The 24,649-nt window shown below is 37.6% G+C and overlaps 1 protein-coding gene and 2 long non-coding RNA genes across 22 annotated transcripts; all 3 read right to left on the bottom strand.

Moving 5' to 3' along the window:
• Window positions 1-929: 929 nt before the first annotated feature.
• On the bottom strand, window positions 930-7,942 carry LOC112189847 (lysine histidine transporter 1-like). Its single transcript, XM_040513653.1, has 7 exons — window positions 7,781-7,942; window positions 7,532-7,690; window positions 7,183-7,309; window positions 6,989-7,093; window positions 6,788-6,879; window positions 1,295-1,363; window positions 930-1,187 (listed from the first exon to the last, which is right to left on the bottom strand). The coding sequence occupies exons 1-7, from the start codon at window positions 7,940-7,942 to the stop codon at window positions 1,089-1,091; spliced, it is 813 nt and encodes a 270-aa protein (XP_040369587.1). The 3' UTR covers window positions 930-1,088.
• A 1,541-nt stretch (window positions 7,943-9,483) lies between these two features.
• On the bottom strand, window positions 9,484-21,684 carry LOC121051588. 20 transcript variants are annotated; one of them, XR_005806164.1, is made up of 14 exons: window positions 21,446-21,684; window positions 20,618-20,712; window positions 19,772-19,834; window positions 18,486-18,834; window positions 18,299-18,395; window positions 18,107-18,225; window positions 17,857-17,978; window positions 17,449-17,541; window positions 16,486-16,541; window positions 15,482-15,716; window positions 15,315-15,391; window positions 14,424-14,499; window positions 14,157-14,271; window positions 12,571-13,564 (listed from the first exon to the last, which is right to left on the bottom strand). It is a non-coding gene; the product is annotated as an uncharacterized LOC121051588 (long non-coding RNA). The 20 variants fall into 20 exon arrangements; XR_005806167.1 differs by having other exon boundaries at window positions 15,482-15,573; XR_005806151.1 differs by lacking the exons at window positions 16,486-16,541; window positions 17,857-17,978 and adding an exon at window positions 9,484-9,533 and having other exon boundaries at window positions 11,109-13,564; window positions 15,482-15,803.
• A 917-nt stretch (window positions 21,685-22,601) lies between these two features.
• On the bottom strand, window positions 22,602-24,649 carry LOC121051589. The gene is made up of 4 exons (XR_005806171.1): window positions 23,717-24,649; window positions 23,518-23,609; window positions 23,353-23,421; window positions 22,602-23,245 (listed from the first exon to the last, which is right to left on the bottom strand). It is a non-coding gene; the product is annotated as an uncharacterized LOC121051589 (long non-coding RNA).

Genomic DNA, 24,649 nt, shown 5'->3' with positions numbered 1-24,649 from the left:
AGTGTAGATCATCCTCAAAAATTTTCAGAGCTTTATTCCATGTGGTTGGGCCGGAAATGCTGCTGGACCTCTTACAGGTCCAGTTTTCCGGTTTTGCTTCTGTAGAAAATTGGGCTGATTGTTTGAAGGCCTTCCACTCATATTTTTCTCTGGTACTCTTCATAAGAAATGATCCTTTGGGTGTCTAGAATGGATCTGGAGAGTTTCAACTCATTTCGAGTTCATTTGGTCAGGTGGCCGCTCCTTCTTCCTTGCTTGGCTCTGATTCTCCTAGCCGGAGTAAGAAAATATTCAAGGTTGACTTTTTAGTGCATTTTCATTCTTCTCCATCATTTCTAGGTAATTATGGACGTAACACTCATTTCTTCTTCATCTACTCCAATGTACCTAAAAATAGAAATTAAGTTAAAAATCGATTCGTTAAGGAATAACTAAGCAAAATGTGAGGAATTAACATTTAAAATATCACATTAAAATGCGCCTATCAAATACTTGAGATTGCAGAACCTGAGTGGCTGAGTTGATTACAAATAATTACAACATATACTCACATTCTCAGTGATCAAGTTCTCTAACTGAAATTGAAATTGAAATTGCACAACCACTGAGGCACTAAGCCACTGACTCACTGAGGGTACAAAAAGTGAAGCAGTGTTTGATACAAAAACTGATGAGATCAAGTCTTCATCAATTCACAAAAAGTTGTTATCTTTGATACAAAAACTGAAGGATAGCTTGATTTTGCTAGTTAACATTCCTTCATCTCTTACTAATCCATATTCATGACAACCAAACAAAGAACCTGCACAAAACCAAACAGATAATTTAGCTGACATATTTTTTTATTTCTTTGTAGAGAGCCCTTTGAAAACTAGTCCCAAGGTGACAGATTTTTTTCCCTGATACATGGCGACGAGTATTCCACTCCATAAACAAACCTTATTTATTTCTTTGTCCACAGCTTACTTGCTGCTCAAGCTTTCTTCATCACGTTCATCAGAAACGGCTCCGTGTTTCTTTTCTTTTCTTTTAAAAACTACTACTACCCTTTTCCAGGCTTTTCGCTTGGAAGGATGATGATCAACTGCTTAAGTGTAGAACTCGTAGGTCTTGGCTTGAACTATGATTGATCTCAGCCCTCCAATTGGTGATAGAACCATCAAAAGAACACCAAAGAATATGCAGATCTGAAATTAGCAAGTCAAAATAAGATTAACTCAAATATATGCAATCGAAAGGAAATCAAACGCATGCTTAAGAACAATAAAGTATAAATTAACCAAACTCAACATACATAGTTGCACCACCAGGATAAGCCGAATCTCTTTGGTTTGTAGATGGCAAGCCACATTATGCAAGGGAGCTGAAGATATTAACAAGTTCATTAAACATGTGAAAAAGAAAATCAGAATATCTATTTTATTTCATTAGAATTTAATGGAATAGATTGTGAGCTTACAAAATATGTTGTTAGGGCAAAAATCAAATCCTCCAAAAAATCCAAGGAGACCACTGAAGAAAGGGAATGTGATTCCGACAAACATGGTAATTGCTGCAACAAAATGTCAATATTGTATATCCATCTTGAACTCGAAGCAATAGCATAAACTTGATGGAATTAAGGTCAAACTGTTAACTGTATAACTTACCAACATATGAAGTTCGTGTAATGAAGCGAAGCATAAAAGTTGGCCTGAAATAACAGGCTTATGAACGTTTAAGCCCATACTTGTGCATGTATATCTGGGTATAACCGTACAAACTAATCGAAGAACTGAATCAGATCGAGGACATAAACAATGCTCTTTTTTTTTTTTAGCTCATAATGATTTTTCTTTGGCTCATAAATATGACAAACACTTGCATCTTTGGAGAGCCAACAGTCCAACACTGACATACCACTAATTGTATATTGTGGTTCATTTGAAGTATTCTAGACTTCATGAATGCTGTTTCTAACCCAAAACTTAAGTTATTTACTTATTTACAGCAAGGATGATCCCAAAGCCAACATATCATGTGTAATCATGTAAAGTTAAACGCGTGAAACCTATCAATAAAATGGCAAGTCAACTATAGTCTTGGTAGGCAGCATAAAACTAATGATTGATCCAAATTAAAGAAGCAATGGAATAACATTAACAAAAACTTAAAATGATGTACAGTGTCAAATGCACACAAAAATAATAGGACTTTTCTGTTACAAAGATCTTACAACCAGAAGCAAAAACCACACAGCACCGCAAGAGCATAGTATCACACGCAGGCCAGAGTCTCCATATATCGATAATTAGATGCTTCAACTCGTAAGAGAGAATCATCAACTCCGGGCTTGGGAGTTAAATCAAGAGATTTGTAGGTCTTGCTCTTAAGATTATAAGAAATGAGTTTGCCAGGCGTATGCAGCAACAGAGACGAACTTTCCTCTTCTTCATTTTCGTCTTGATCTAGAAATAGAACAACAAATTGATCAGACAGTTTCCACCGGCATATGGGATCAATGTCAACAAGGTACTTGACAAACCAGCCAGAGTAGTCTTTCCCCATCTCCAACACTTCAAATTTAGTAATACAAGGCCGATAAATATCAACAAGATGCAAATGGTGGCCGTCACGAGACTCCTGAAAGTATCTACATTTCCTCCTGCGAATGTCCTTCTCCTAAAAGTGAGGAGGGTTATCAATAAACCCGTCGCGTTCTTCATCTATGTGAAAGTATGCTACCTCACTAAACATGACTAACCAATTAATTACTCCATTCCAGTATAGCACGCGTGCATAGAGGATGGAAAATACCCTCTCGAAAGAAGAAACGAGAATCCTCCAACTTTGAGTCTCAGATGAATATATCACTATGTGATAGATAGTGCCGTCTTCAGATCCATCAATGCCTCAATGGTCCGAAGACAGACCACCTTGTAATGAGGTGATTTGGAAGGGTCAAAAGCCAAAGCAATAGAGATGACATAGGGTTCTACTCGTTCACCAGTAGCGGTGGTAACAGCAGTAGCTGGAGGAGGAATAAGTGTAGAGAACTAGTTGGTTGTAGGATTGAAAATAAAATATGGGGGGTTCACATTTTCAGAATGAAAAAGAAGACACAGGAAGAGGCCATTGCAGGACTGGATAATTATGATGTCATCATGATATTGGTTTTGAGCAAACTTAAGAGGATTGAAAAGGGCTGAACCAGAGCGAGATGGGCTTTCGTGATCAAAATGAAGACGGTTGACAGCAAAGGTCTGGACAGTTTTGATGTCATTATCATATTAGTTCTGAACAAAATCGAGGGGATTACAAGTAGGTGAACCCGACCCAGATGGATTTTGGTTTTCATGGTTACTAGTATTACTACTAGTACTACCAGTTCCACTCATGTGATCAAAATCAATAGGAACGAAACAAAAGGGGCGGCAGGATTTGTCACAAAAAACAGCAGAGACTGGAGTGTTTGGGTGTTGAAGGGTGTGGCGGTGACAGAATTTAGGGTCGGAAATAAGAGAGAGCCAATGCTTGGAGACGCATTTGAAGCAGACTAGAGGTTTACCTGGCACGCGCACAAGGATTTCGGTAAGGACTTGTTCTATGCTGGCTACGGTTTCTGCTAAGCTACTGGAGCAGCGTTTGGGGTAGATTCTCTCCTCCTAAATTCTAAATGAGGAGGTTTGGTCTTTCTGCGTTGTTTGAACAAGGCTTTTATAAGGCTACAACGAACCTTATTCAACCACTCCTGATGAACAAAGGAAAACATTAAATCCCAATCCAGATAGAAAAATTACTAAAAGCAGGACAAGCTCCTCGTTCAAATCCCCACAACACAATGAACACAACCCTCAAATCTCCCTTTCTATGTTAAATATATAATTGAACTTTTTTATGTCTGCAGCCATATCAAATCTTCAGAAGATAAGATGCGACTCAGAAAAAGTCACAGGCTTATTAATGTCTAAGCCTATAGTTGTGCATGTACTCTGGGTACAACCGTATAAACTGATCGAACAACTGAATCAGATCGAGGGCATAAACAATGCTCTTTTTTTTTTTTTGGCTCATAATGATTTTTCTTTGGCTCATAAATATCAAACACTTGCACCTTTGGAGGTCCAACAGTCCAACACCGACATACCACCACTAATTGTATATTGTGGTTCATTTAAAGTATTAACATTCTAGACTTCTTGAGTGCTGTTTCTAACTCAAAGCTGAAGATATATACAGCAGGATGAATCCAAAGCCAACGTATCTATCATCAGTAATCATGTAAAGTTAAACACTGATAGCTATCAATAAAATTGCAAATCAACTGCAGCCTTGGTAGGGCAGCGTAAAACTAATGATTGATCCAAATTAAAAGAAGCAATGGAAGAACATTTATAAGAACTTAAAATGAAGTCAAGTGTCAAAATCCACACAAATAAATAGCACTTTTCTAATACAAAGATCGTACAACAAGAAACAAAAAACCACACAGCAGCAGCAAGAGGATATAAATTATTTCACACTGGCCAAAGTCTCCATATATGGATAATTAGATGCTTTAGGATAATAAGCTGCGTCAACTCGTAAGAGAGAATCATCAACTCCAGCCTTGGGGGTTAACTCAACAGATTTGAAGGTCTTGCTCTCAAGATTATAAGAAATGAGTTTACCAGGAGTATGCAGCAACAGAGACGAACTTTCCTCTTCTTCATTTTCGTCTCGTTGGAGAAAGAGAACAACAAATTGTCCATAAACAAAGAGCGGGAAAGAAGCGCACAAGGGATCAAGATCAACACGGTACTTGACAAACCAGCCAGAGTAGTCTCTTCCCATCTCCAACACTTCAAATTTAGTAAGACAGGGATCAAAAAGATCAATAAGATGCAAATGGTGGCCATCACAAGACTCCCGAAAGTATCTAGATTTCCTCTTGCAAATGTCCTTCTCGTAAAGGTGAGGAGGATTATCAATAAAATCGTCACGTTCTTCATCTATGTGAAAGTATGCTACCTCACCATACATGCCTAACCAATTAACTGCTCCATTCCAGTATAGCATGCGTTCATGATAAGGGAAGCTAAATACCCTCTCAATAAAAGAATCAAGAAGCCTCCAACTTTGAGTCTCAGATGAATATATCACTACGTGAAAGATTGCCCCGTCTTTGGATCCATCAATGGTCCGAAGACAGACCACCTTGTAATGAGGTGATTTGGAGGGGTCAAATGCCAAAGCAGTAGAGATGATATAGGGTTCTACTTGTTCACCGGTAGCGGTGGTAACAAGAGTAGCTGGAGGAGGAATAAGTGTGTGGAACTGATTGGTTGTAGGATTGAGAATAAAATATGGGGGGTTTACATTTTCAGAACGAAAAAGACGACACAGGAAGAGGCCATTGCAGGACTGGATAATTCTGATGTCATCATCATATTGGTTTTGAGCAAAGTTAAGAGGATTGAATGAGGTTGAACCAGACCGAGATGGGCTTTTGTTACAACAAAGAGGAAGAGGGTCAACGGGAAAGGTCCGGCCAGTTTTGGTATCGTAATCATAATCGAGAGGATTACAAGTAGGTGAAGCAGAGCCAGATGGGTTTTGGTTTTCATGGTTAGTCCTACAAGCTCCACGCATGCGATCAAGATCATCAAGAGGGATGAAACGAAAGGGCTGTTGGGATGTGTCACAGAAGACGGCGGAGATGGGAGTGTTTGGGTTTTGAAGGGTGTGGCTGTGACAGAATCTGGGGTCGGATATAAGAGAGAGCCAGTGCTTGGAGACACATTTGAATCGGACCAGAGGTCTAGCAGGCACACGCACAAGGATTTGGGTAAGGAGTTCTTCGGTGTTGGCTACGGTTTCTGCTGTGCTACTGGTGCAGCGTTTGGGGTAGAATCTCTGCGCCATCTAAATTCTAAATTCTAATTGAACAAGGCTTTTATAAGGCTACCGAACCGACCTTGATCAACAAGTCCTGATGAACAAAGGAAAACATTAACTCCGAGTCCAAATAGAAAATTACTAAAAACATAAGTAATTACTAAAAACATTAACTCCGAGTCCTAGCTAGCTCCTCGTTCAAATCCCCACAACACAACCCTCAACTTGCTGGAAGGGGACCTCAGACCGAACCCAACTTCAATTCAGCTCACTTTTCCTCAACTAAGTGTAAAGATTAGAAATTGAATCGAGGTAAATAGTCTATTCCAATAAATTATGGAAATTCAAATCTCGTTGGGGAATATGTAAATGAATCAGTGAGGAACTAACCGAATTGATTGTGTGGGCTGCCGGCTGTCCGGTCGCGGATCCTTCCTCTACTAATAAGGGGAAGAGTATTCCACTCCATAAACAACCATTGTCCACATCTTACTTGCTGCTCAAGCTTACTTACTACCCCCTTCCAGGCTTTTCGCTTGGAAGGATGATGATCAACGCCTTAAGAGTAGAACTCGTAGGTCTTGGCTTGAACTATGATTGATCTCAGCCCTCCAATTGGTGATAGAACCATCAAAAGAACACCAAAGAAGATGCAGATCTGAAATTAGCAAGTCAAAATAAGATTAACTCAAATATATGCTATCAAACGGAAATCAACGCTTGATTAAGAACAGTGAAGTATAAATTAACCAAACTCAACATACATATAGTTGCACCACCAGGATAAGCCGAATCTCTTTGGTTTGTAGATGGCAAGCCACATCATGCAAGGGAGCTGAAGATATTAACAAGTTCATTAAACATGTGAAAAAGAAAATCAGAATATCAATTTTATTTCATTAGAATTTAATGGAACAGATTGTGAGCTTACAAAATATGTTGTTGGGGCAAAAGAAAATCCTCCGAAAAATCCAAGGAGACCACTGAAGAAAGGGAATTTGATTCCGACAAACATGGTAATTGCTGCAACGAAATGTCAATTTTAATTCATTAATGTATATCCTGCTTGAACTCGAAGCAATAGCATAAACTTGATGGAATTAAGGTCAAACACTGTAACTGTGTAACTTACCAACATATGAAGCTCGTGAAATGAAGCGAAGCATAAAACTTGGCCTGAAATCCCACTTTTTTACCAGTAGAGTTTCCATCATGTCAAACAATGGCATTGCATAAATTTGCAGCAGAGCTAGTAGTGTCAGACTAAATGTTTGAGAACAGAAAATAAAATTCAAAAAATTTAGGCAATCCTCGATCCGTCCATCACCTGATAGCTTCCAATAACATGGACGACAACAAACATGTTGGCCATTGCAATTAGCCATTTGGGTCTTTCCAATGAGACGAGGATGTTGTCATCATTTGAATTTCCATATATGTAATATCCTACTAGCTTTTATCCAAAAAAAAAAAAATATCCTACTAGCTTAGAGGCATTTCATCAAACATGTTGGGGGCAAGACTAAATCTAACTTGGAACAAAATTAACACAAAAAGCTAATGGGTTCCTCTCAACACCCCTATCGCGTAGTGAGTAAAAGCCTAACGAAAATATCACACCTCAAGGACATGACAGCTGCGGCCAAATGCATTGGAGAATGAGTTGCTGAGGCACCACAATGTAAAGACCAAGCTTTTCACCAAATGCATGCTGACCCAATTCGTGGTAACGATCAAAACGTTTCCCTGGAACCATCTCATGCATCTCAACCATTTGCCATAGTGTGTACAATGTGATGACCCATGAAAGGACCAAAATAACTATACCAGGACCCTGAATTACACAATGAGATCAATCAAATTAACTGACATCAGAAGTTATAAGGTTTAATATGTTGCTTAATTAGAACATGGAATAATTAACAAAACATCCAAGCTCAGCCATGGCATAAGGGAGACCGAGAACACCAGCTCCAACCTCGGCCGTAACATTGTGAAAAGCCGAATACCACCATTTTGCATTCCTCGAAGAAATAATTGGAAGCCACTCATTAATTGCCTTTTCCTTGGCTAATTTTTCATCCATCTATCAAAAAAGGTGAACACAATTTAGTGAATGCAACCGTGTTGGATCGCTTTCATGAGAATCAACAAAAAAATGTACACTAAATTGAGCACTAATCATTATTGTTTTTGAAAAATTAGCTCCGTGGTGAAAATCAAAGTTGAAGTACAAGACAAGGTGCCATAGGTAGACCTGTAAATGGACCGGATTTGGATCGGATCGACCTAAATCCAAATCCGTTTACTTAAAAAAAAAATTGATCCAAACCCGCTCCGTTAACCCGGCGGATCATTGATAACTCGTTCCAAATCCGTATCCACCGGATTAATGAATACCCAATCCGCTAATCCGACCCGTTTATAATTTCAAATATTTTAAAATTTTAAATATTAATATTAAATTTATATCATGATATCTCATAAGATATTAATAAAATATTAAAACAACATGAAAAGTATCGCCAAAAGTAAAACTACATTATCAAAATTCTTAATGGTTCTTGAAATCTTGGGTGATGGATTGTCCCTAGATTTCTGCAAAAAAATTGTATTTAGAATTTTTTTATATTTTATATATTTTGAAAATATTTATATATTAATAAAAAATAATATTTTATTATTATGAAAACGGGCTGGATCATTAATGGATCGGATCGACCTAAATCCATATTTGATCCGTTAAATAAACAGGTTAACGGATTCGGATCATTAACGGATCAACAGATCAAAATTTTCAATCCAAACTCGTCCAATAACCACGGATCTAGAGCGGGTTCGGATCAAAATCCGGTCCTTTTACAGGTCTAGGCTCGTAAGCCCTGGGGTAATTTTTTTTGACTTTGTCAAGGGGAACCCAAAGGCTTCCTAGGCCCAAGATAAACCCCTTCGACTCATATGAAATGCTCCAACTGTGCATTGCAGCACAGTGCCTGGCCACTTTGACAGCTTCGGGATTCGAACCTAGGTTGTGGAGCACACCTAACTAGGCAAGAACCATTAGGCCACTTGCAGTGGTTGCCCTGGGGTAATTAGAACAACCGAACCAGAAGCAGAAGACCCTCAGGACCTTATGAGGTCTCATCTCGATCAGACTTCGAGCAGAAATAAAGCCATAAGCTAAAACAAAAATGGGAAACCAAGTATATATAAGAGGAGAAGACATAAATTCCTCTCATTTAAGCCTAGCTTAATTGGCCTCATTCTTTATGAAACAAACAGATGCAACCTCAACCCAATATAAACAAAGATCCATCAACATCATTCCGAAAGTTTCAGATAGGAATCGAGAAGAATGCTAGCCTCTTTTTGGCCGTATGTAAATTTTATCGGCACCGTTCTGAGTTTCAGATAGGAATCGAGAAGAATACTAACCTCTTTCTGCCTTCTTTTGATGAGGATTTCATACTTCAAAGAGTAAGGATCCAATCACTCCTAATGAACAACGGTAAACATTAGTGCCAATCATCGAAAATTACTACACACATAAAAGAACGATCGACCACTTTTGTTCCTAGTTCCTAGTTTAAATCCACGTTGTCCTTTAGCCACTTGTGGCCGGTGCTTGCTTCGTGGATTGGGAGAGCTTGCTTCGTAGCCGGTGCTCCACAAAATGCCTAGTACATTCCCTCCATATGTTACAGGCCAAACAATTACAACACAATAAAAGGGAATAATTATTTTCAGAACAAACAGTGACACTAACCCGACTGGGGATCCCTGACAATAACCCACAGGACAGTAGACATTCTTGTACTGAATCGACCAAGGATCTCCCAACAGAAAGCCCCCTCGAATTTTTGAAGAATCTCATGCATTGGGAGTAGGCCGACCCTTGGAACAACTTTAAGTTACCGCAGTAGTGCTTTGTGGAAATATAACAACGTACGTGTATACAAGATTTACTTGCAATCCCCGAAGTCATCCTTTTAAGAAGCAAAGTGTGTCCCCTCGTTTGACGGTACAAGTGGTTGTTTTCCATTTATCAAGGTAAAATGGCAATCCTCCACCGCTGTTGGTGCTTCTGTGCCAAGCAGTGTCCCATCCCTTTTCATTATGCAAAAACAAGCAGTGTCCCATCCTTCACACGACTTATATTTTCATTGACACTATAATTATAGAAAGCCCTATCAAGCAGTGTCCCATCCTTCCCCTCCGATTATTTCATCAGGATGTAAAATGCAGCTTAATCTCCGATAGGAACCAGTGGTGAAGTCAAACATAATTGAGGTACAATTTGGTTCCATAACGTGGATTGCAATTCTCTCAAAGAATAGATACACACCAACATACAAAAAAAGAAATATTATCAATTAATGTACGATAAGTTGATTTTGTTATTACAAAGTGGGAATACTTCTCATAGATATCATCATTGCAAGAGTTGTAGTACAAAAGAATCCCCTCACTTAAACCTAATGAAGGTATTTCAAGAAACTATTTGACCAAGAGGTCTGATTTGTTGTTCAAAAATCAAAATAGAAGCAACACTCTTTGTTTCAATAAAACAATCATCTGGCAGATAACATCACTGTGAAATCCAACTCCACATTTTATGTCAGTTTACATTCATTGTTATAATAGCAGGCAAGTTTAATTCTGTTTGAGGCTTTGAGCTATAATTTCTAATCAATCAAATCCAACGAAAAGTTTCCAATTACTGAATCTATAAGCCTTGCCATCTTCTTCTCAAAATAAAAAAGACATAAATGTACTCTTATGATTACAGAAACCAAAGACTAAATTAAGAGCAGGAAACTATAGTACAGATCCAATTAAAGGCTGAACATCTGCATTGAATGATAGCTAGGTACATCTAATTGAATTCTTTGTGTAGTTGTGCATAGTTAAACGCAGGAAAGTTAACAATAAAAGTATAAAACTGAAAGTTAACCACATAGCAGGTAGGTAGGGTAAATTCATCATTAATCCAAACACAAAGAAGTAATGGAATAGCATTTAATAGAATTTCAAATGAATACAGATGCCAAATAAACAGGGTAAATTCATCATTAATCCAAACACAAAGAAGTAAATGAATAGCATTTAATGAAAAAATAAACAGAGTTTTTTTTTTTTTTCTAATACAAAGATCTTACAACCAAAAGAAAAATCACATGGCAGCAACAGCAGTATGATAAATTTATTAAATTCCATCACACACAAGCCAGTGTCTCCACCGCTCCACGTACCGATAATTTTTTTCACCAACTCGTAAGAGACAATCATCAACACCGGCCTTGGGAGCTAACTCAAAAGATTTGAAGGTCTTACTCTTAAGATTATAAGTGATGACTTTGCCAGCTGTATGCAGCAACAGAGATGAACATTCCTCTCCTTCAATTTTGTCTTGAGCTAGAAAGAGAATGATAAATCGATCCAATCAAAACCAGGGGTAAGCAGTGCATATGGGATCAAGGTCAACAAAGTACTCGACAAACCAGCCAGAGTAGTCTTTCCCATCTCCAAAACTTCAAATTGAGAGATACAAGGCACATAAATATCAATAAGATGCAAATGGCGCCTGTCACCAGACTCCCGAAAATATCTAAATATCCTCTTGTCAAAGAGTTCTTCTCTTTACAGCGAGGAGGAGGATCTACAACTCCAATACACTCTTCATCTACACAAAAGTAAGACAACTCACTAAACATGCCTAACCAGTGAATTGCTCCATTGCAGTATACAACACGTTCATAGAGGATTTGAAATTCCCTAGAGAAAGAAGAGTCAAAAAGCTTCCAACTTCAAGTCTCAGACGAATATATCAGCATGTGAAAGTGCCGGCCACATTTTGGTCCGTAGGCAGACCGCCTTGTAATGAGGTGATTTGGAGGGTCAAAAGCCAAAGCAATACTGATGATATAGGGTTCTACTTGTTGACCAGCATCGTTAGTAACAGCAGTAGCTGGAGGAATAAGTGTGGAGAACTGGTTGGTTGTGGGATTGAGAATAAAATACCGGGGGGGGGGGTGGGTTTCACTTCTGTTGCACTCAAAAGATGGCACAAGAAGAGGCCGTTGCAGGACTGGATAACTCTGATGTGATCATTGTATTGGTTTTGAACTACACTGAGAGGATTGAAGGGTGAACCTGACCCAGATCTGGGTTTTGGTTATCATGGTTATTACTACTGGTATGATGATCATCCAGAGGAAGAGGGACGAAACGAGAGAGGGGGGGTGTCACAGAAGACGGCAGAGATGGGAGTGTTTGGGTTTTGAAGGGTGTGGCGGTGACAGAATTTGGGGTCGGAAATAAGAGAGCCAGTGCTTGGAGACACATTTGAAGCGGACCAGAGGTGTAGCTGGCACACGCACAAGGATTTCGGTAAGGAGTTCTTCAGTGTTGGCTATGGTTTCTGCTAAGCAGCAGCTGCTGCAGCGTTTGGGGTAGAATCTCTGCACCATTTTCGATTTTTCTAAAAATCACTCTAAGGGAGGTTGGTTTTATACAGCCATAGAACCTTAATCAACCACTCCTAATGAACAAAGGAAAACATTGATCCCAATCCAAACAGAAATTTACTGAAAAAATTGAAAGAGTCGCGACCCCTTAATTCAAATCCGAGTCCAACTGGGGATGGCAAAAATGAGTGAGAGTACCCACAACCCTCTAGTACGGACCCTTAGCTTCAATTTGAACTACTCAATATAAAGATTATAAATAGGAGTAGCCATCCATAAAGGTAACCAAGTCAATGGGAAATCATTCATATATCTCCATAGATGAATGAGTGAAGAACTAACCATAATTGATTATATCTCTCCCGCCGGCATCCAGGGATTGAAGAATATCATCGAGGAAGCATCTCCTCGCCACCCAACTTTCGCTTTTGGCTGTAGAGTTCCTCTGGGGGTTAACGAAACTCCTTTTGGTTTTCTGCGCTTTGTGTTTACTTTTGCAGTAGATGGGCTCCTGACTTTGGGTCGTCTGGTTCAGCTTGTACTTAAACACGCCCAACTGGCTGTCGTGAGTTTGGGTCATCCTTGTTTTGTTCTTCGCTACTTTAACATGTATTAATTCGGCCGAAATTTTGAAAAAATTCTGGGTGCTTCTAAATATACTCAATATTTCAAAAAAAAAAAAAAAGGATATACCCAACAAAATTTTTAATACACTCAACCAAGCTTATTTAGTTTTAAACTAGCAAAAAGGTCCGCGCAATGCTGCGGATTCTTTACTTCCTGAATTTTATACGTCTCCGAACTAAATTGATCTAGAAGAAAGACATGCCAGTCCTCCGAAAAATTTGTGAAGGGTCAAAGTTGGTCTTCATTTTGGCACCCTAGATCTGCAGTTCTGTTGAAGAGAGTATGAATACTTTTAAAGTTTTAAGCATCTCGATTCTTAAAGTTTGAAGGTATCTTGAACTTGGAGTAGGGCTTTATAAAACATGCCTTTGCTTGTGAGGAGGAATCCTTGAGTGGCAAGTCATCCCTCGTCGGAAATAAGAATCGAAGCACCTCCTTCTCCGCTTCAAAGAACTCGCCTTCTCCCTTCGTTTTTCTTCTTTTGACCCTCCTTGGCAAAGTACTTGTCATCAAACTTCTCCACATCAACACCGGAGATGTCAACCTTGGTTGAAGTTCCAATAACATAAGATTGTTTCACCGGTCTAAGAGGAACACCATTAATCTAAATGGCCCTGGATAGGCAGAAACACAGTAAGCAAAATATTGATATACAATACTTGAAAGAAAAATAGTGTTTAGGCATGAACAATTTGATGAAAAGTCGACAGGCACACCAACAGATATTACTCCAATTAGCTTTGTAAAAAAGACATCAGCAGATTTTTGCCCGACAGCTGATCAGTTCTCTAGAACTTGATATCAAGCACTCTAACAAAAATGAATCACTTTAATCCCACACGTTAAACAATTAGCTTTGTACGAAACACACATGTGAGCAGGTTATCAGCTGAATAGTTATCTTGAACTTAATATCAAGTTCTCCTAATCATTTTAATCCCACAGGTTAAACAATTAGCTTTGTACGAAACACGTATGAGCAGGTTATCAGCTGAATAGTTCTCTTGAACTTAATATCAAGTTCTCCTAATCACATTAATACCACAGGTTCTGATAGTTCCCAAAACAAAATTAACCAGTAGCACAATGACACACAAACATAATGAACTAAATGTACATTAATCCCAGGGACATGAACAGAAAAGGCACTACTTGGTAACCAAAAGCAAAACAATTTCTCACTCAGTTACGAAAAAGAAAACATACCAGTGACCAAAAGCAAGCCAGAAGAAAGCTGCTTCAAAAAGACAACCCCCTTGCCCTTGCCCACCCGGTCACTGTGACCTTCTGCAGAGCCATGTCTATTCAACGTTGTCGATACCTAAACCAAAACAACATACAAGCAATCAATCTGTAATTCACCAAATGGATTGATGCATGATCATGTTTTCCGTACCCTGATTGGGTCAGTCGAGCTTAATTATTAGCTAGGTTGTGATATAACTTAATCTCAGATACCCCGAATTGACGTACCTTTTAGCTTCTGAAGTGTACTTCTAACCTTGCTCTCACATCCAGGGCAGTCCATATGCACTCTCATCTCTATCGTCTGCATGATCAGTAATCGAATTAGTATGTACTCAAATCAAAGTTCGATAATTTTGACCAAAGTATGATAGATGTTGTAATTAGTGAGGAAATTAATAGACCAGAAAAGAAAAACACACAATAAAGGTTGAGGTTGGCTTACCGTCATTCTGCTCTTGAACAAATTATGCACTTTTCTATCAAGCTATGTGTTTGAACTTTGGATAATGAATACCAGTATATCAGTATCTATATATGATATTTTGGAAGTTTGATCAATGTGAAATGATATGGAGTTCTGCCACTAAAAATATATGGAACTCTTTCCTGGCTCCCAGAATTTATAATTGAACCATTCTGGGTCATAGTTTATGAATTTCATACACCGACCTTCATTTGTTTTATAAACTGCCTTGCATGTTACAGATGGGTTCCTTAAGCAAGAGGTTACTTCAAACGTTTAGTTCTAGTGAATGTCAACAATCCCTTCAGCTACAAAGTAAACACAATAACTTCTAATCTCTACTGTAATTTCATGGTAGTAGGGAAGTCTTTAGTTTTCCCAAATCCAAAACCACTGTCAGATTTTTAGACAGTTGAAAAGTTACTGTTGGGAATCATACACAGACTTCATGCATCATGGCATCATTTCTATAGCAATTCACAACATTTCTCCACACACAGAGACTAAACAAAAAAAGAGAAACAGAAAACAACAGAGATTAAGGAGTTTATAGCCTCCAATACTCCAATAATTCTCTAACCCAGAATTTAATACAACTGATAGACCAAAACAGATTCCCAGAAAACGAAAAACAACTATCCGGATCAACATACCTCATACAATTTCGATACTGCTCTCATCCTGATTGAAAATCCAAATGCACCAAAATCAATATCAATCTCAGCAACACCTGCATGCACCACCCAAACCCAAAATTAGTGACATGCAAAGCTTCAGAATGAGTTTGAAGAAATTCTCTGAAAAACAGATGTACTTGTACCTGGGTAAAACCAATGTTATTGAGGGAACAACCTCTCTGTCTCTCTTTTTGCCAGGCAAACAATCTGTACCCCTGTCACATTCTATCCGCTTCTGCGGAGCAGAGAAAGGAAGACGTGTGAAGCATTCGGTGGTAGCTCAACGGATTAACAGGTGGCAGGGACAAATGGAAGTAATTTGATTACAGGGGTAGGGGCAAAACCATCAAGTCACTATTCATTTTGCTTGTCATTTTCCTGTTTCAGTTTTAGTATAGTTATAACTAGAAAACCCAGCCGCGCGATGCTGCGGCACAAAAAAGTTGGAATGTTCCCTTGTCCAAACTGTAGGATAGAATTCAGAATAAAAAAAATCCTCACAATTTACCCAAAAAAAAAAACTACTTGTAGGATAGAATTATCTTATGGTACATAAACAGCTACATAGTTAATTTTTGGAGTTAATACACACTATCAAAGCCGAAGGCCCTAAAAGGAAATTTGCAGCTTAGCTTCATACTGCATTATTTGATTCCCAGAAAGAGAAAGGAAAATGAAAATGAAACCCAAATAGGACCCCAAATGGAATAAAGATAGGACACAATTTAAATACTTGTGTAACGGTAATCAAATGATTTCTATATTTGGTAGGTGATGAGGATCATTGTCTGATACACTTTAGACGGTTTAAATTTCCTCTAAGATTCTTAATCACAGTATTGTTCATTGTTGTGATTAAGACAGAAAAGCGAGATTGCAGGAGACGAATGTTCAGACTCTTGCTATCTATACTGTCAAACTGAATTGCAGGCGACTTCGTTAATGCCTAATTCTCCACTCCTTAACAAAATGGTAACAAAGACCACAAACACCCTCTTTCAAAAGAAAAATATATAGGTTTTACTTCCTGCTTGCAAATACACTAATTTTAATTGGTTCTGTAAAAACTCATGTGCAGACAATTGCAGGGGCAGTTAGAGACTGGTTCTATGACCGAACTCCATTCCAAAAGATAAACTGTCCTTACTCTTGCAATCCTACTTGCCATGCTCCGAACACCAAAAGCGTACAAACATGTAACCCCTATAATAACAATTTGAAACCTCAGAAAATCATTTACAGTTACCACCTAAATCCATCCCTTTTTTTTCTCAAGAAAAAAACAGTGATTAAACGGCAATAATATAGAACATAAAGGTGAAGAAACTAAGCAGATTTGTCTGCTATTAGTCTAATTAGCCTCATTTAAATACTATGAAACTTTGTCATTCATAGAATTAATTCTGATACATTTTTGCTTCCAGCTATGCATTCTAATAGCTTAATTCAGATTGCATAGCGATCAAAAAGCTTACATAGCAGACAATATGATAATCAGAATAGCTTTTATTTTGTTTAATGATTGAAAACCTTCAAACTTTGAATTGTTTACAACTTCCGATCCAAGATTTTTGTGGTTTAAAAAAAAAAAAGCAAAATAACACTAAAATTGTTTGGAACAAACTAATCTAATTGTCCAAAAATTTGATGCCAACCAAGAACATTAGATAACAGACACCAGAATGACTTTCATTTGATTTAATAATTAAAAAGGTTCCAACTTTCAATTGTTAGCACAGTATAAAACTATTAATAGGTAGATGCTAGGCTAACTAAAAACACGAACAACACTAAAAGAAACTAAGAACAAATTGCACATAATCACATGCAATAAGACAAAACCCCAAAAAAAAAAAAAAAAAAAAACCACCCACTGAAATTGACCAAATCCCACAGATTAGACCAATTCTGATAAGAAGCATGACCTACATTTACATCGAAAACAGAAATTAAGCGAATACAAAAGCAAATAGTTTGTGCTGGGATTGATCCAAAAAATAAAAGATTGATCCAAATAGTATGCACATGGCAAAAAGATATCAGCGAATAGTAATATCATTAAGTCTGTAAGCACTGTTTTATACATTCCTACTGGTTTAGCTACTGTTACCTTTTCTGCTATCAACTGATGTGCTCTTTTCTGAGTTCTAAGATTCTTCTCGAACTGTATTAGCTGCCTCTTTTGATATGCTTATGGAAATCCCTGCAGTATATCATATCTAGAGGTTAAATCCATGTCAAATCTAACTTGAACACAAATTTGCTGTAAACAGAAGTGAAAGCAAAAAGAAAAAAAAAACAAAAAACAAAGGTTTGAAAGTCAAATTGAGCAAACACTGATTAGTTAATTATATTTCTAATAGTAGCTGCACATATTTTCAGCTACCAAGCTCTATTACATATATAGCCAAATAGCCAAGATCCAAAACCCAGCAGAAAGAAAGAAAGGAACCCAGAAAATCATAACTCCAGTTTTCAGAAGATCATAAATAGCTGAAACCCAGAAAATCATTCTTACCTACCACCCAAATTCACCCCCTTCCTCCCCATATCAAAACCCAATAATTCCAATAGCTGAAAAGAAAATCTTTGCTTTTATCTTACATCTCTTATAAACTGAATCACATCAAACTCCAAATTCTGCAACCCAATAAACACCCGTAAATAAACATGAGTAATCAGATATGGTAAATAGTATTTCAAATAAGCAAAAGCTGGCAACTTGTTTTAACTGACATATACTGGGCAACAATTCACAGAAAAAGTACCTGGGATGATCAATTTGCCCCTTCTTCTTCCAATTTACTCGATGGTTTACAAACAGTTGATTTTATCATAAATCATATTATAGTTGTCTTTTTTTTTCTTTCACCCAATTGCCAATCTCCTGTAAATTTCAGTAAAATCAAAAGATAGGTAGATGATAAAAAAGAAATAAGAAAAATAATCAAAACACACACCTCTTATTTTGCTGAAAGCTCCCTCCCAAAATCGATCAAAATCTTGGCACGCACCTCTTCCAATCAATTGCTCAGATCCCAAACACAAACAAAACCCCTAAAACATGAAAACCCATCTGAGTTCAAAACCAGCGACAACAAATAACCCAATAAAAACCAAAACACAAAAAAATCAACAACACAATACCTCCAATATTCAGCCTTTCAAAACCCTAAAAAATGGTGAATCCGGTAGTTAGACCAACTTCGCCTCTTCTTCTTTCTAATCCGACACTGTAGTATCTTCTATCGCCTTCGTCCTCTCGTCTGCTCTCTATTCTAAATTTCTAATACCATACTCTCCCGTGAACAGCTGTCAAATATGAAGACACTAGAAAAATGGCTGCCTGTAATTGAAGGAACAAAGCAGGGGCAAAAGCGTCACTCCATTTCAGGCGCTTATGAACAGTGGGTTCAACTTTAGATGTATGTATAATGTACAACTAGTGAGGCAGCCCGCGCTTTGCTGCAGGTCTTTTTGTTCCCACTATATATGCCTGCATTAACCAGATGCACTATGGAATCAAAGTTCTAAGGCTTTGGCAAAAACAAAGAAAATCGCCAACTTCTGAGAAGAGGAAATCTCAGGTTGCAAGAGTCAATGGGGATAATTCTGTTGGAATACCACAGTTGCTTTGTCACATAAACGTTAACACATTGCAAGGAATCCGGAGTGAGTTAGAAGTTTAGGAGAAACAAATTTGGGACAGACTTTTTGAATGGGTTGGGGAAGAAGTTTGAGCACTCTCCTGCAGCTTGTGTGGAGGTAGTCACACAACATTATGAGGTACTAGCTTATAAAATAGTCTTCCACTACCTCAGTCATGTTCTCTGGGATGGTTTGTATGTTGACCTCACTCTTAAATACGTAGAATAGCAAGCTAATCATGATTTCATGGTAAAAATAATTTGTGATACTGCCATGAACATACTCTCAATAGACTTGATTATAATTCATGATAGAAAATGGTCAACAATAAAAAATTTTGATGCGCTGACATCTCTCAACTTAATTGTTAATCAAATTGAGGTTAGTGTTTACTTTTTACTTCCCTCTCTGTATTGTTTTTGCCATTTATGTCATTCTATGTTGTCCTTTATAGATTCTAATCTTACTGTTACTATTTCTTGCAGTCTCTCAATACATGGTTATTGGTTTTTAAAAAATCAACAGGAAAGACAAATCACCGAAACAAAAGTTCACTCAGCTATGAAGGGAAATTAGCTGGAAAAACAAAAGCTCACTAAGCAAAGAAGGGAAACGTAGAGACCATGTCATTGAATTTTTTGTTTTCGAACTAAAACATGTAAATCAGTCTTTTTCATTGACACACATACAGAATCAAAACAAAAGAGTTGATTTTGAATGTAATCCACAATACCAGGTAGGAAACATACAACTTGTATGTAAAAGCAGTAAGTATAGAAAGTTACCTCTTTCGATTTTTGTTAGGGGTTGATACCAAACTTCTTTTCATCCAAATTGATCAAATGATTCTGAAAATTTTGTAACCAAAAAGAAAAAGAAGTCATGGACTCATTATTTTCCATTCAAACATGCTTAAGGAATATCTTTGATGTAAATTTACAATATGGAAGAAGAAGATCAAACCTTTTATGACAAACATTAAACCATAGCACAAAAACAAAAATGCAGATACATATTTAAATGAAACCAAGATTTTCTTCCTATTTTCTACATAACTCCTTGCTGCAGCGAGTGAACCATTTTTTCCAAGCTGTGCCATTCTATCAGCCTGACGTCAACCCTCAGCTCCCCTTATTTGTGTGTGTGTGCATACACCAACTATCCGATTTTGATGTAAAAGTTGGTATATATTGACTGAGCTCTGACTAATGAGCATGATATAAGTCCTATTTGTGTGTGTGCACTCACCGACTAATATTGATTGTCTAATACCGTCTTTCAATACGAATTTGCTTCTCAGTCTTTACCATCAGATATAAATTACCAAGACGCACAGCAGATACTCTGCCTCTCTAATAATTTCTCTCCCATTAGCTTAACTTCATATTAATAATAATGACATCAATAGTGCAGCAGCAGTCTTATAATCTATAACAACATAATCATCTCCAATCCATGATAGAATGCTCTCACCCTGGCTGAAAGCATAAACCCAATCCCATTATTCTAGTCCCCGACATTTACACATAAGAATTTGTCAGAAAGAAATCAGCAAACATCGACATTTCGTACAACAATGTGGAAGCATTCAAAAACTGCATAACAAAATCAATCTAAACATACTTTTGTACCTTTCTAGATCTTATGTGCTTCAGAGTTAAGTTGCTGCTCCAAATCTGAAGCTCTTTCATACTTAAGGGATTGGAGGTCTTCCCCCATAAAATGACTGCATATAAGAACATGGGAAATGTAATTCTGTTTATCATGAACATTACATTCTGCTGATATTTTGTTTTGAGAGAATGTAAAAGTGTGATAGATTTTAAAATCAATGAACAGACCAGAAAGACTCATTTTTAAATTGGATAGTCGGTCCAATTGTCATAGAAATATTAATAATAATAATAATAACCCTCAGGTAAGAGTCCACAAAATGCCTTCAATAATCATAATAACCCTATTGCCAAGCTTAGCCTCATGAATCTATACTTGTTCCTTGATTATGTTCTACCATTCTATATAAAGCTCTATCCTTTCTCACTCTTCCCTAAGTTCAATCATTAATTCGATCCTAAAATCACTTACCCCTCAACACGGATTACAAACAAAACCTTAGCTGTAGGGTTATAACGGAAAGTGAATATAATATGAGCCTGCTAATACCTGCTTGGAAACATCTAACGAACCTTGTACAGGAAAACAGTCATTTTTCTCTATGGAATCCAAAAATTAATTTCTTAATACGTTTCATCGACTATTCATAAAAGTTATGAGGCAGATGATTCTTACAACATGGCTACAGAAATTGTCGGTTTCAGGGTCGATTCCCATAATAGAAGTAGTGTGAAGATCAACACAGGAAGCAATAAAGCATTGATTTCTCTCAGTAACCAAAACAAAATCAAATGTCTCACCGAAAAGAATTGAAGTAATAATCCAAATGGTGAGGATAGAAAAACCTTGATGAGCCAGCTGAAAGCAAAGTCTCCGTCTTTGATGTTGCCCATAACAACGACACGAACTTGCGGAGCTGCTGTTGCCTAGAGTCCTTAGATGCAGGGCAATCGTAGCCAAAGGAGAACATGCAAATCATTAAGCAAACAAAACAATCGGACAATCAACAAACCCAATCCAAAACCGTCTCTCTCTCTCAATACTCTTTCATCTTCTCTCTCCGTCTGTTTCTGTGGAGTTTAAGAACGACAGCACCGCGTGGCGCCAAAGGGCCTAGATAGTAGATAGCCGCAGGGAAACACAGAAGGGTAAAAAAGTCTTTCCACTATTCATTCATTTTGTCTGTTGCGGAATGAACAGGAAAGTGTAGTTTGCCTTTAGTATATGTGGTATCTAATTAAGCCATCTAATTTTTCAAATTGCCCTTTTTTTTTTATCCACCAGGAAAAAAAAAAAAAAGTACAATAAAACTTTTCACTGTCTTGTACTAATCCTCTTGAGTAATTTTTGATTAACCAACGCCAATGTTGTAGGTGAGACAGATGGCGGATACTCGGTATGACAATTTGGTCACCTTGTGAGGGAAAAATAGATACTTAAAATGTGCCTTCTTGCTCGGTACGTATTTCCAGAGCCCTTAATAGAATTAGTTCAAAGAAAAACTTTTTTTTTGAGGCAGTCCTTCATTGGAGGCACATTTGATCCATTTGCAATTGGTGCTTGAAAACTTACAGCAACATTCACTCAAGGTGAAGGACATGTTCTATTTCTTGCTCGAGACGAAAATGAGATGGAGAGAGGAAAGTTCATATCTGTTGCTGCATTCTCCTGGTAAAGTCTTCTTTTGAGTTAGCTACTTTAAAAGTTGGATGTTACACTAATCCATGTGGAGACTTTGGCTTTTGTGTAGCTGTTCCATTTATATCCCAAGATGCTGCTGCTCCAGCTTTGCGTTTTTGTGCTTTTGGTTTGAGATCAAGCATCAAACATTATAAGTCTCAGTGATACAAATTGGTAGGTACCATGAAACAGATAGGTACAGTAGGTTGATCAAAAGTCGAAACATATTAGTTACTAGTCATAAGATTTTGACTTCAACTATGGATTCCCGAAAACAGAGACTAATGGTTATATCAGAACATCTCTTCACTACCAGCCAAAATTCGTAAAATCTGGCGAAAGGAAGTGCACAGAAAACTAATTTATTCACACCACGGTACATAAGCAAAAATGTAGTACAAAATCCCCTTCCTAGGACACAAAGTGATCAAGCTGGATTGCATTAGCTAGGCGAGTCCAAGCTAAATGAATAATACTCATAAGTGGAAATAGCTATAACTGCTCAAAATTTGACGTATTATAGGATCAATCAGTATTTGGGAATTAAGATTTCACACATATATATCCACCTCAGAATGCATAAACAAACACAAAAAGAAAGATCATATACATGATGACATGCCCAAACAAATACATAATGAAGAAAAGGAAACAGTAGAGAGCCCTTTGGAAACTAGTCCCATGGTGGCGACGAGTATTCCACTCCATAAACAAACCTTATTTATTTCTTTGTCCACAGCTTACTTGCTGCTCAAGCTTTCTTCATCACCTTCATCAGAAACGGCTCTGTGTTTCTTTTCTTTTCTTGTAAAAACTACTACTACCCTCTTCCAGGCTTTTCGCTTGGAAGGATGATGATCAACTGCTTAAGAGTAGAACTCGTAGGTCTTGGCTTGAACTCAGATTGATCTCAGCCCTCCAATTGGTGATAGAACCATCAAAAGAACACCAAAGAATATGCAGATCTGAAATTAGCAAGTCAAGATAAGATTAACTCAAATATTTGCAATCGAAAGGAAATCAAACGCATGCTTAAGAACAATAAAGTATAAATTAACCAAACTCAACAAACATAGTTGCACCACCGGGATAAGCCGAATCTCTTTGGTTTGTAGATGGCAAGCCACATTATGCAAGGGAGCTTAAGATATTAACAAGTTCATTACACATGTGAAAAAGAAAATCAGAATATCAATTTTATTTCATTAGAATTTAATGGAATAGATTGTGAGCTTACAAAATATGTTGTTAGGGCAAAAGCAAATCCTCCGAAAAATCCAAGGAGACGACTGAAGAAATGGAATGTGATTCCGACAAACATGGTAATTGCTGCAACGAAATGTCAATTTTAATTCATTAATGTATATCCAGCTTGAACTCGAAGCAATAGCATAAACTTGATGGAATTAAGGTCAAACTGTAACTGTGTAACTTACCAACATATGAAGTTCGTGTAATGAAGCGAAGCATAAAAGTTGGCCTGAAATCACAGGCTTATGAACGTTTAAGCCCATACTTGTGCATGTAATATCTGGGTATAACCGTACAAACTGATCGAAGAACTGAATCAGATCGAGGACATAAACAATGCTCTTTTTTTTTTTAGCTCATAATGATTTTTCTTTGGCTCATAAATTTGACAAACACTTGCATCTTTGGAGAACCAACACTTGCATCTTTAAAGACGACATCTTTAAAGACGACACAGGAAGAGTTCATTGCAGGACTGGATAATTCTGATGTCATCATGATATTGGTTTTGAGCAAATTTAAGAGGATTGAAAGGGGGTGAACCACAGCGAGAGGGGCTTTCGTGATCAAAATGAAGACGGTTGACAGGAAAGGTCTGGAAAGTTTTGATGTCATAATCATATTGGTTCTGAACAAAATCGAGAGGATTACAAGTAGGCGAACCAGACCCAGATGGATTTTGGTTTTCACGGTTAGTCGGTTACTAGTATTACTACTAGTACTACCAGTTCCACTCATGTGATCAAAATCAATAGGAACGAAATAAAAGGGGCGGCAGGATTTGTCACAAAAGACAGCAGAGAGAGCCAATGTTTGGAGACGCATTTGAAGCGGACAAGAGGTTTAGCTAGCACGCGCACAAGGATTTCGGTAAGGACTTGTTCTATGCTGGCTACGGTTTCTGCTAAGCTACTGGTGCAGCGATTGGGGTAGATTCTCTCCTCCATCTAAATTCTAAATGAGGAGGTTTGGTCTTTCTGCGTTGTTTGAACAAGGCTTTTGTAAAGCTACAACGAACCTTAATCAACCACTCCTGATGAACAAAGGAAAACATTAAGTCCCAATCCAAATAGAAAAATTACTAAAAACATAAATTTGTCCTAGCTAGCTCCTCGTTC

The sequence above is a fragment of the Rosa chinensis genome, chromosome 2 (assembly GCF_002994745.2).
Source record: "Rosa chinensis cultivar Old Blush chromosome 2, RchiOBHm-V2, whole genome shotgun sequence".
NCBI lineage: Eukaryota > Viridiplantae > Streptophyta > Magnoliopsida > Rosales > Rosaceae > Rosa > Rosa chinensis.
The sequence above is the reverse complement of the archived record's forward strand: the minus strand, read 5'-3'. Positions and strand labels throughout refer to the sequence as shown.

Coding starts and splice junctions, on each gene's coding strand:
- LOC112189847 (XM_040513653.1), bottom strand. CDS start 7,942: ATGGATGAAAAATTAGCCAAGGAAAAGGCAATTAATGAGTGGCTTCCA. Junction 7,310..7,531: donor AGCTTGGTCTTTACATTGTG/GTGCCTCAGCAA, acceptor TTTGGATAAAAG/CTAGTAGGATATTACATATA. Junction 7,094..7,182: donor TGTTATTGGAAGCTATCAGG/TGATGGACGGAT, acceptor CTCTGCTGCAAA/TTTATGCAATGCCATTGTTT.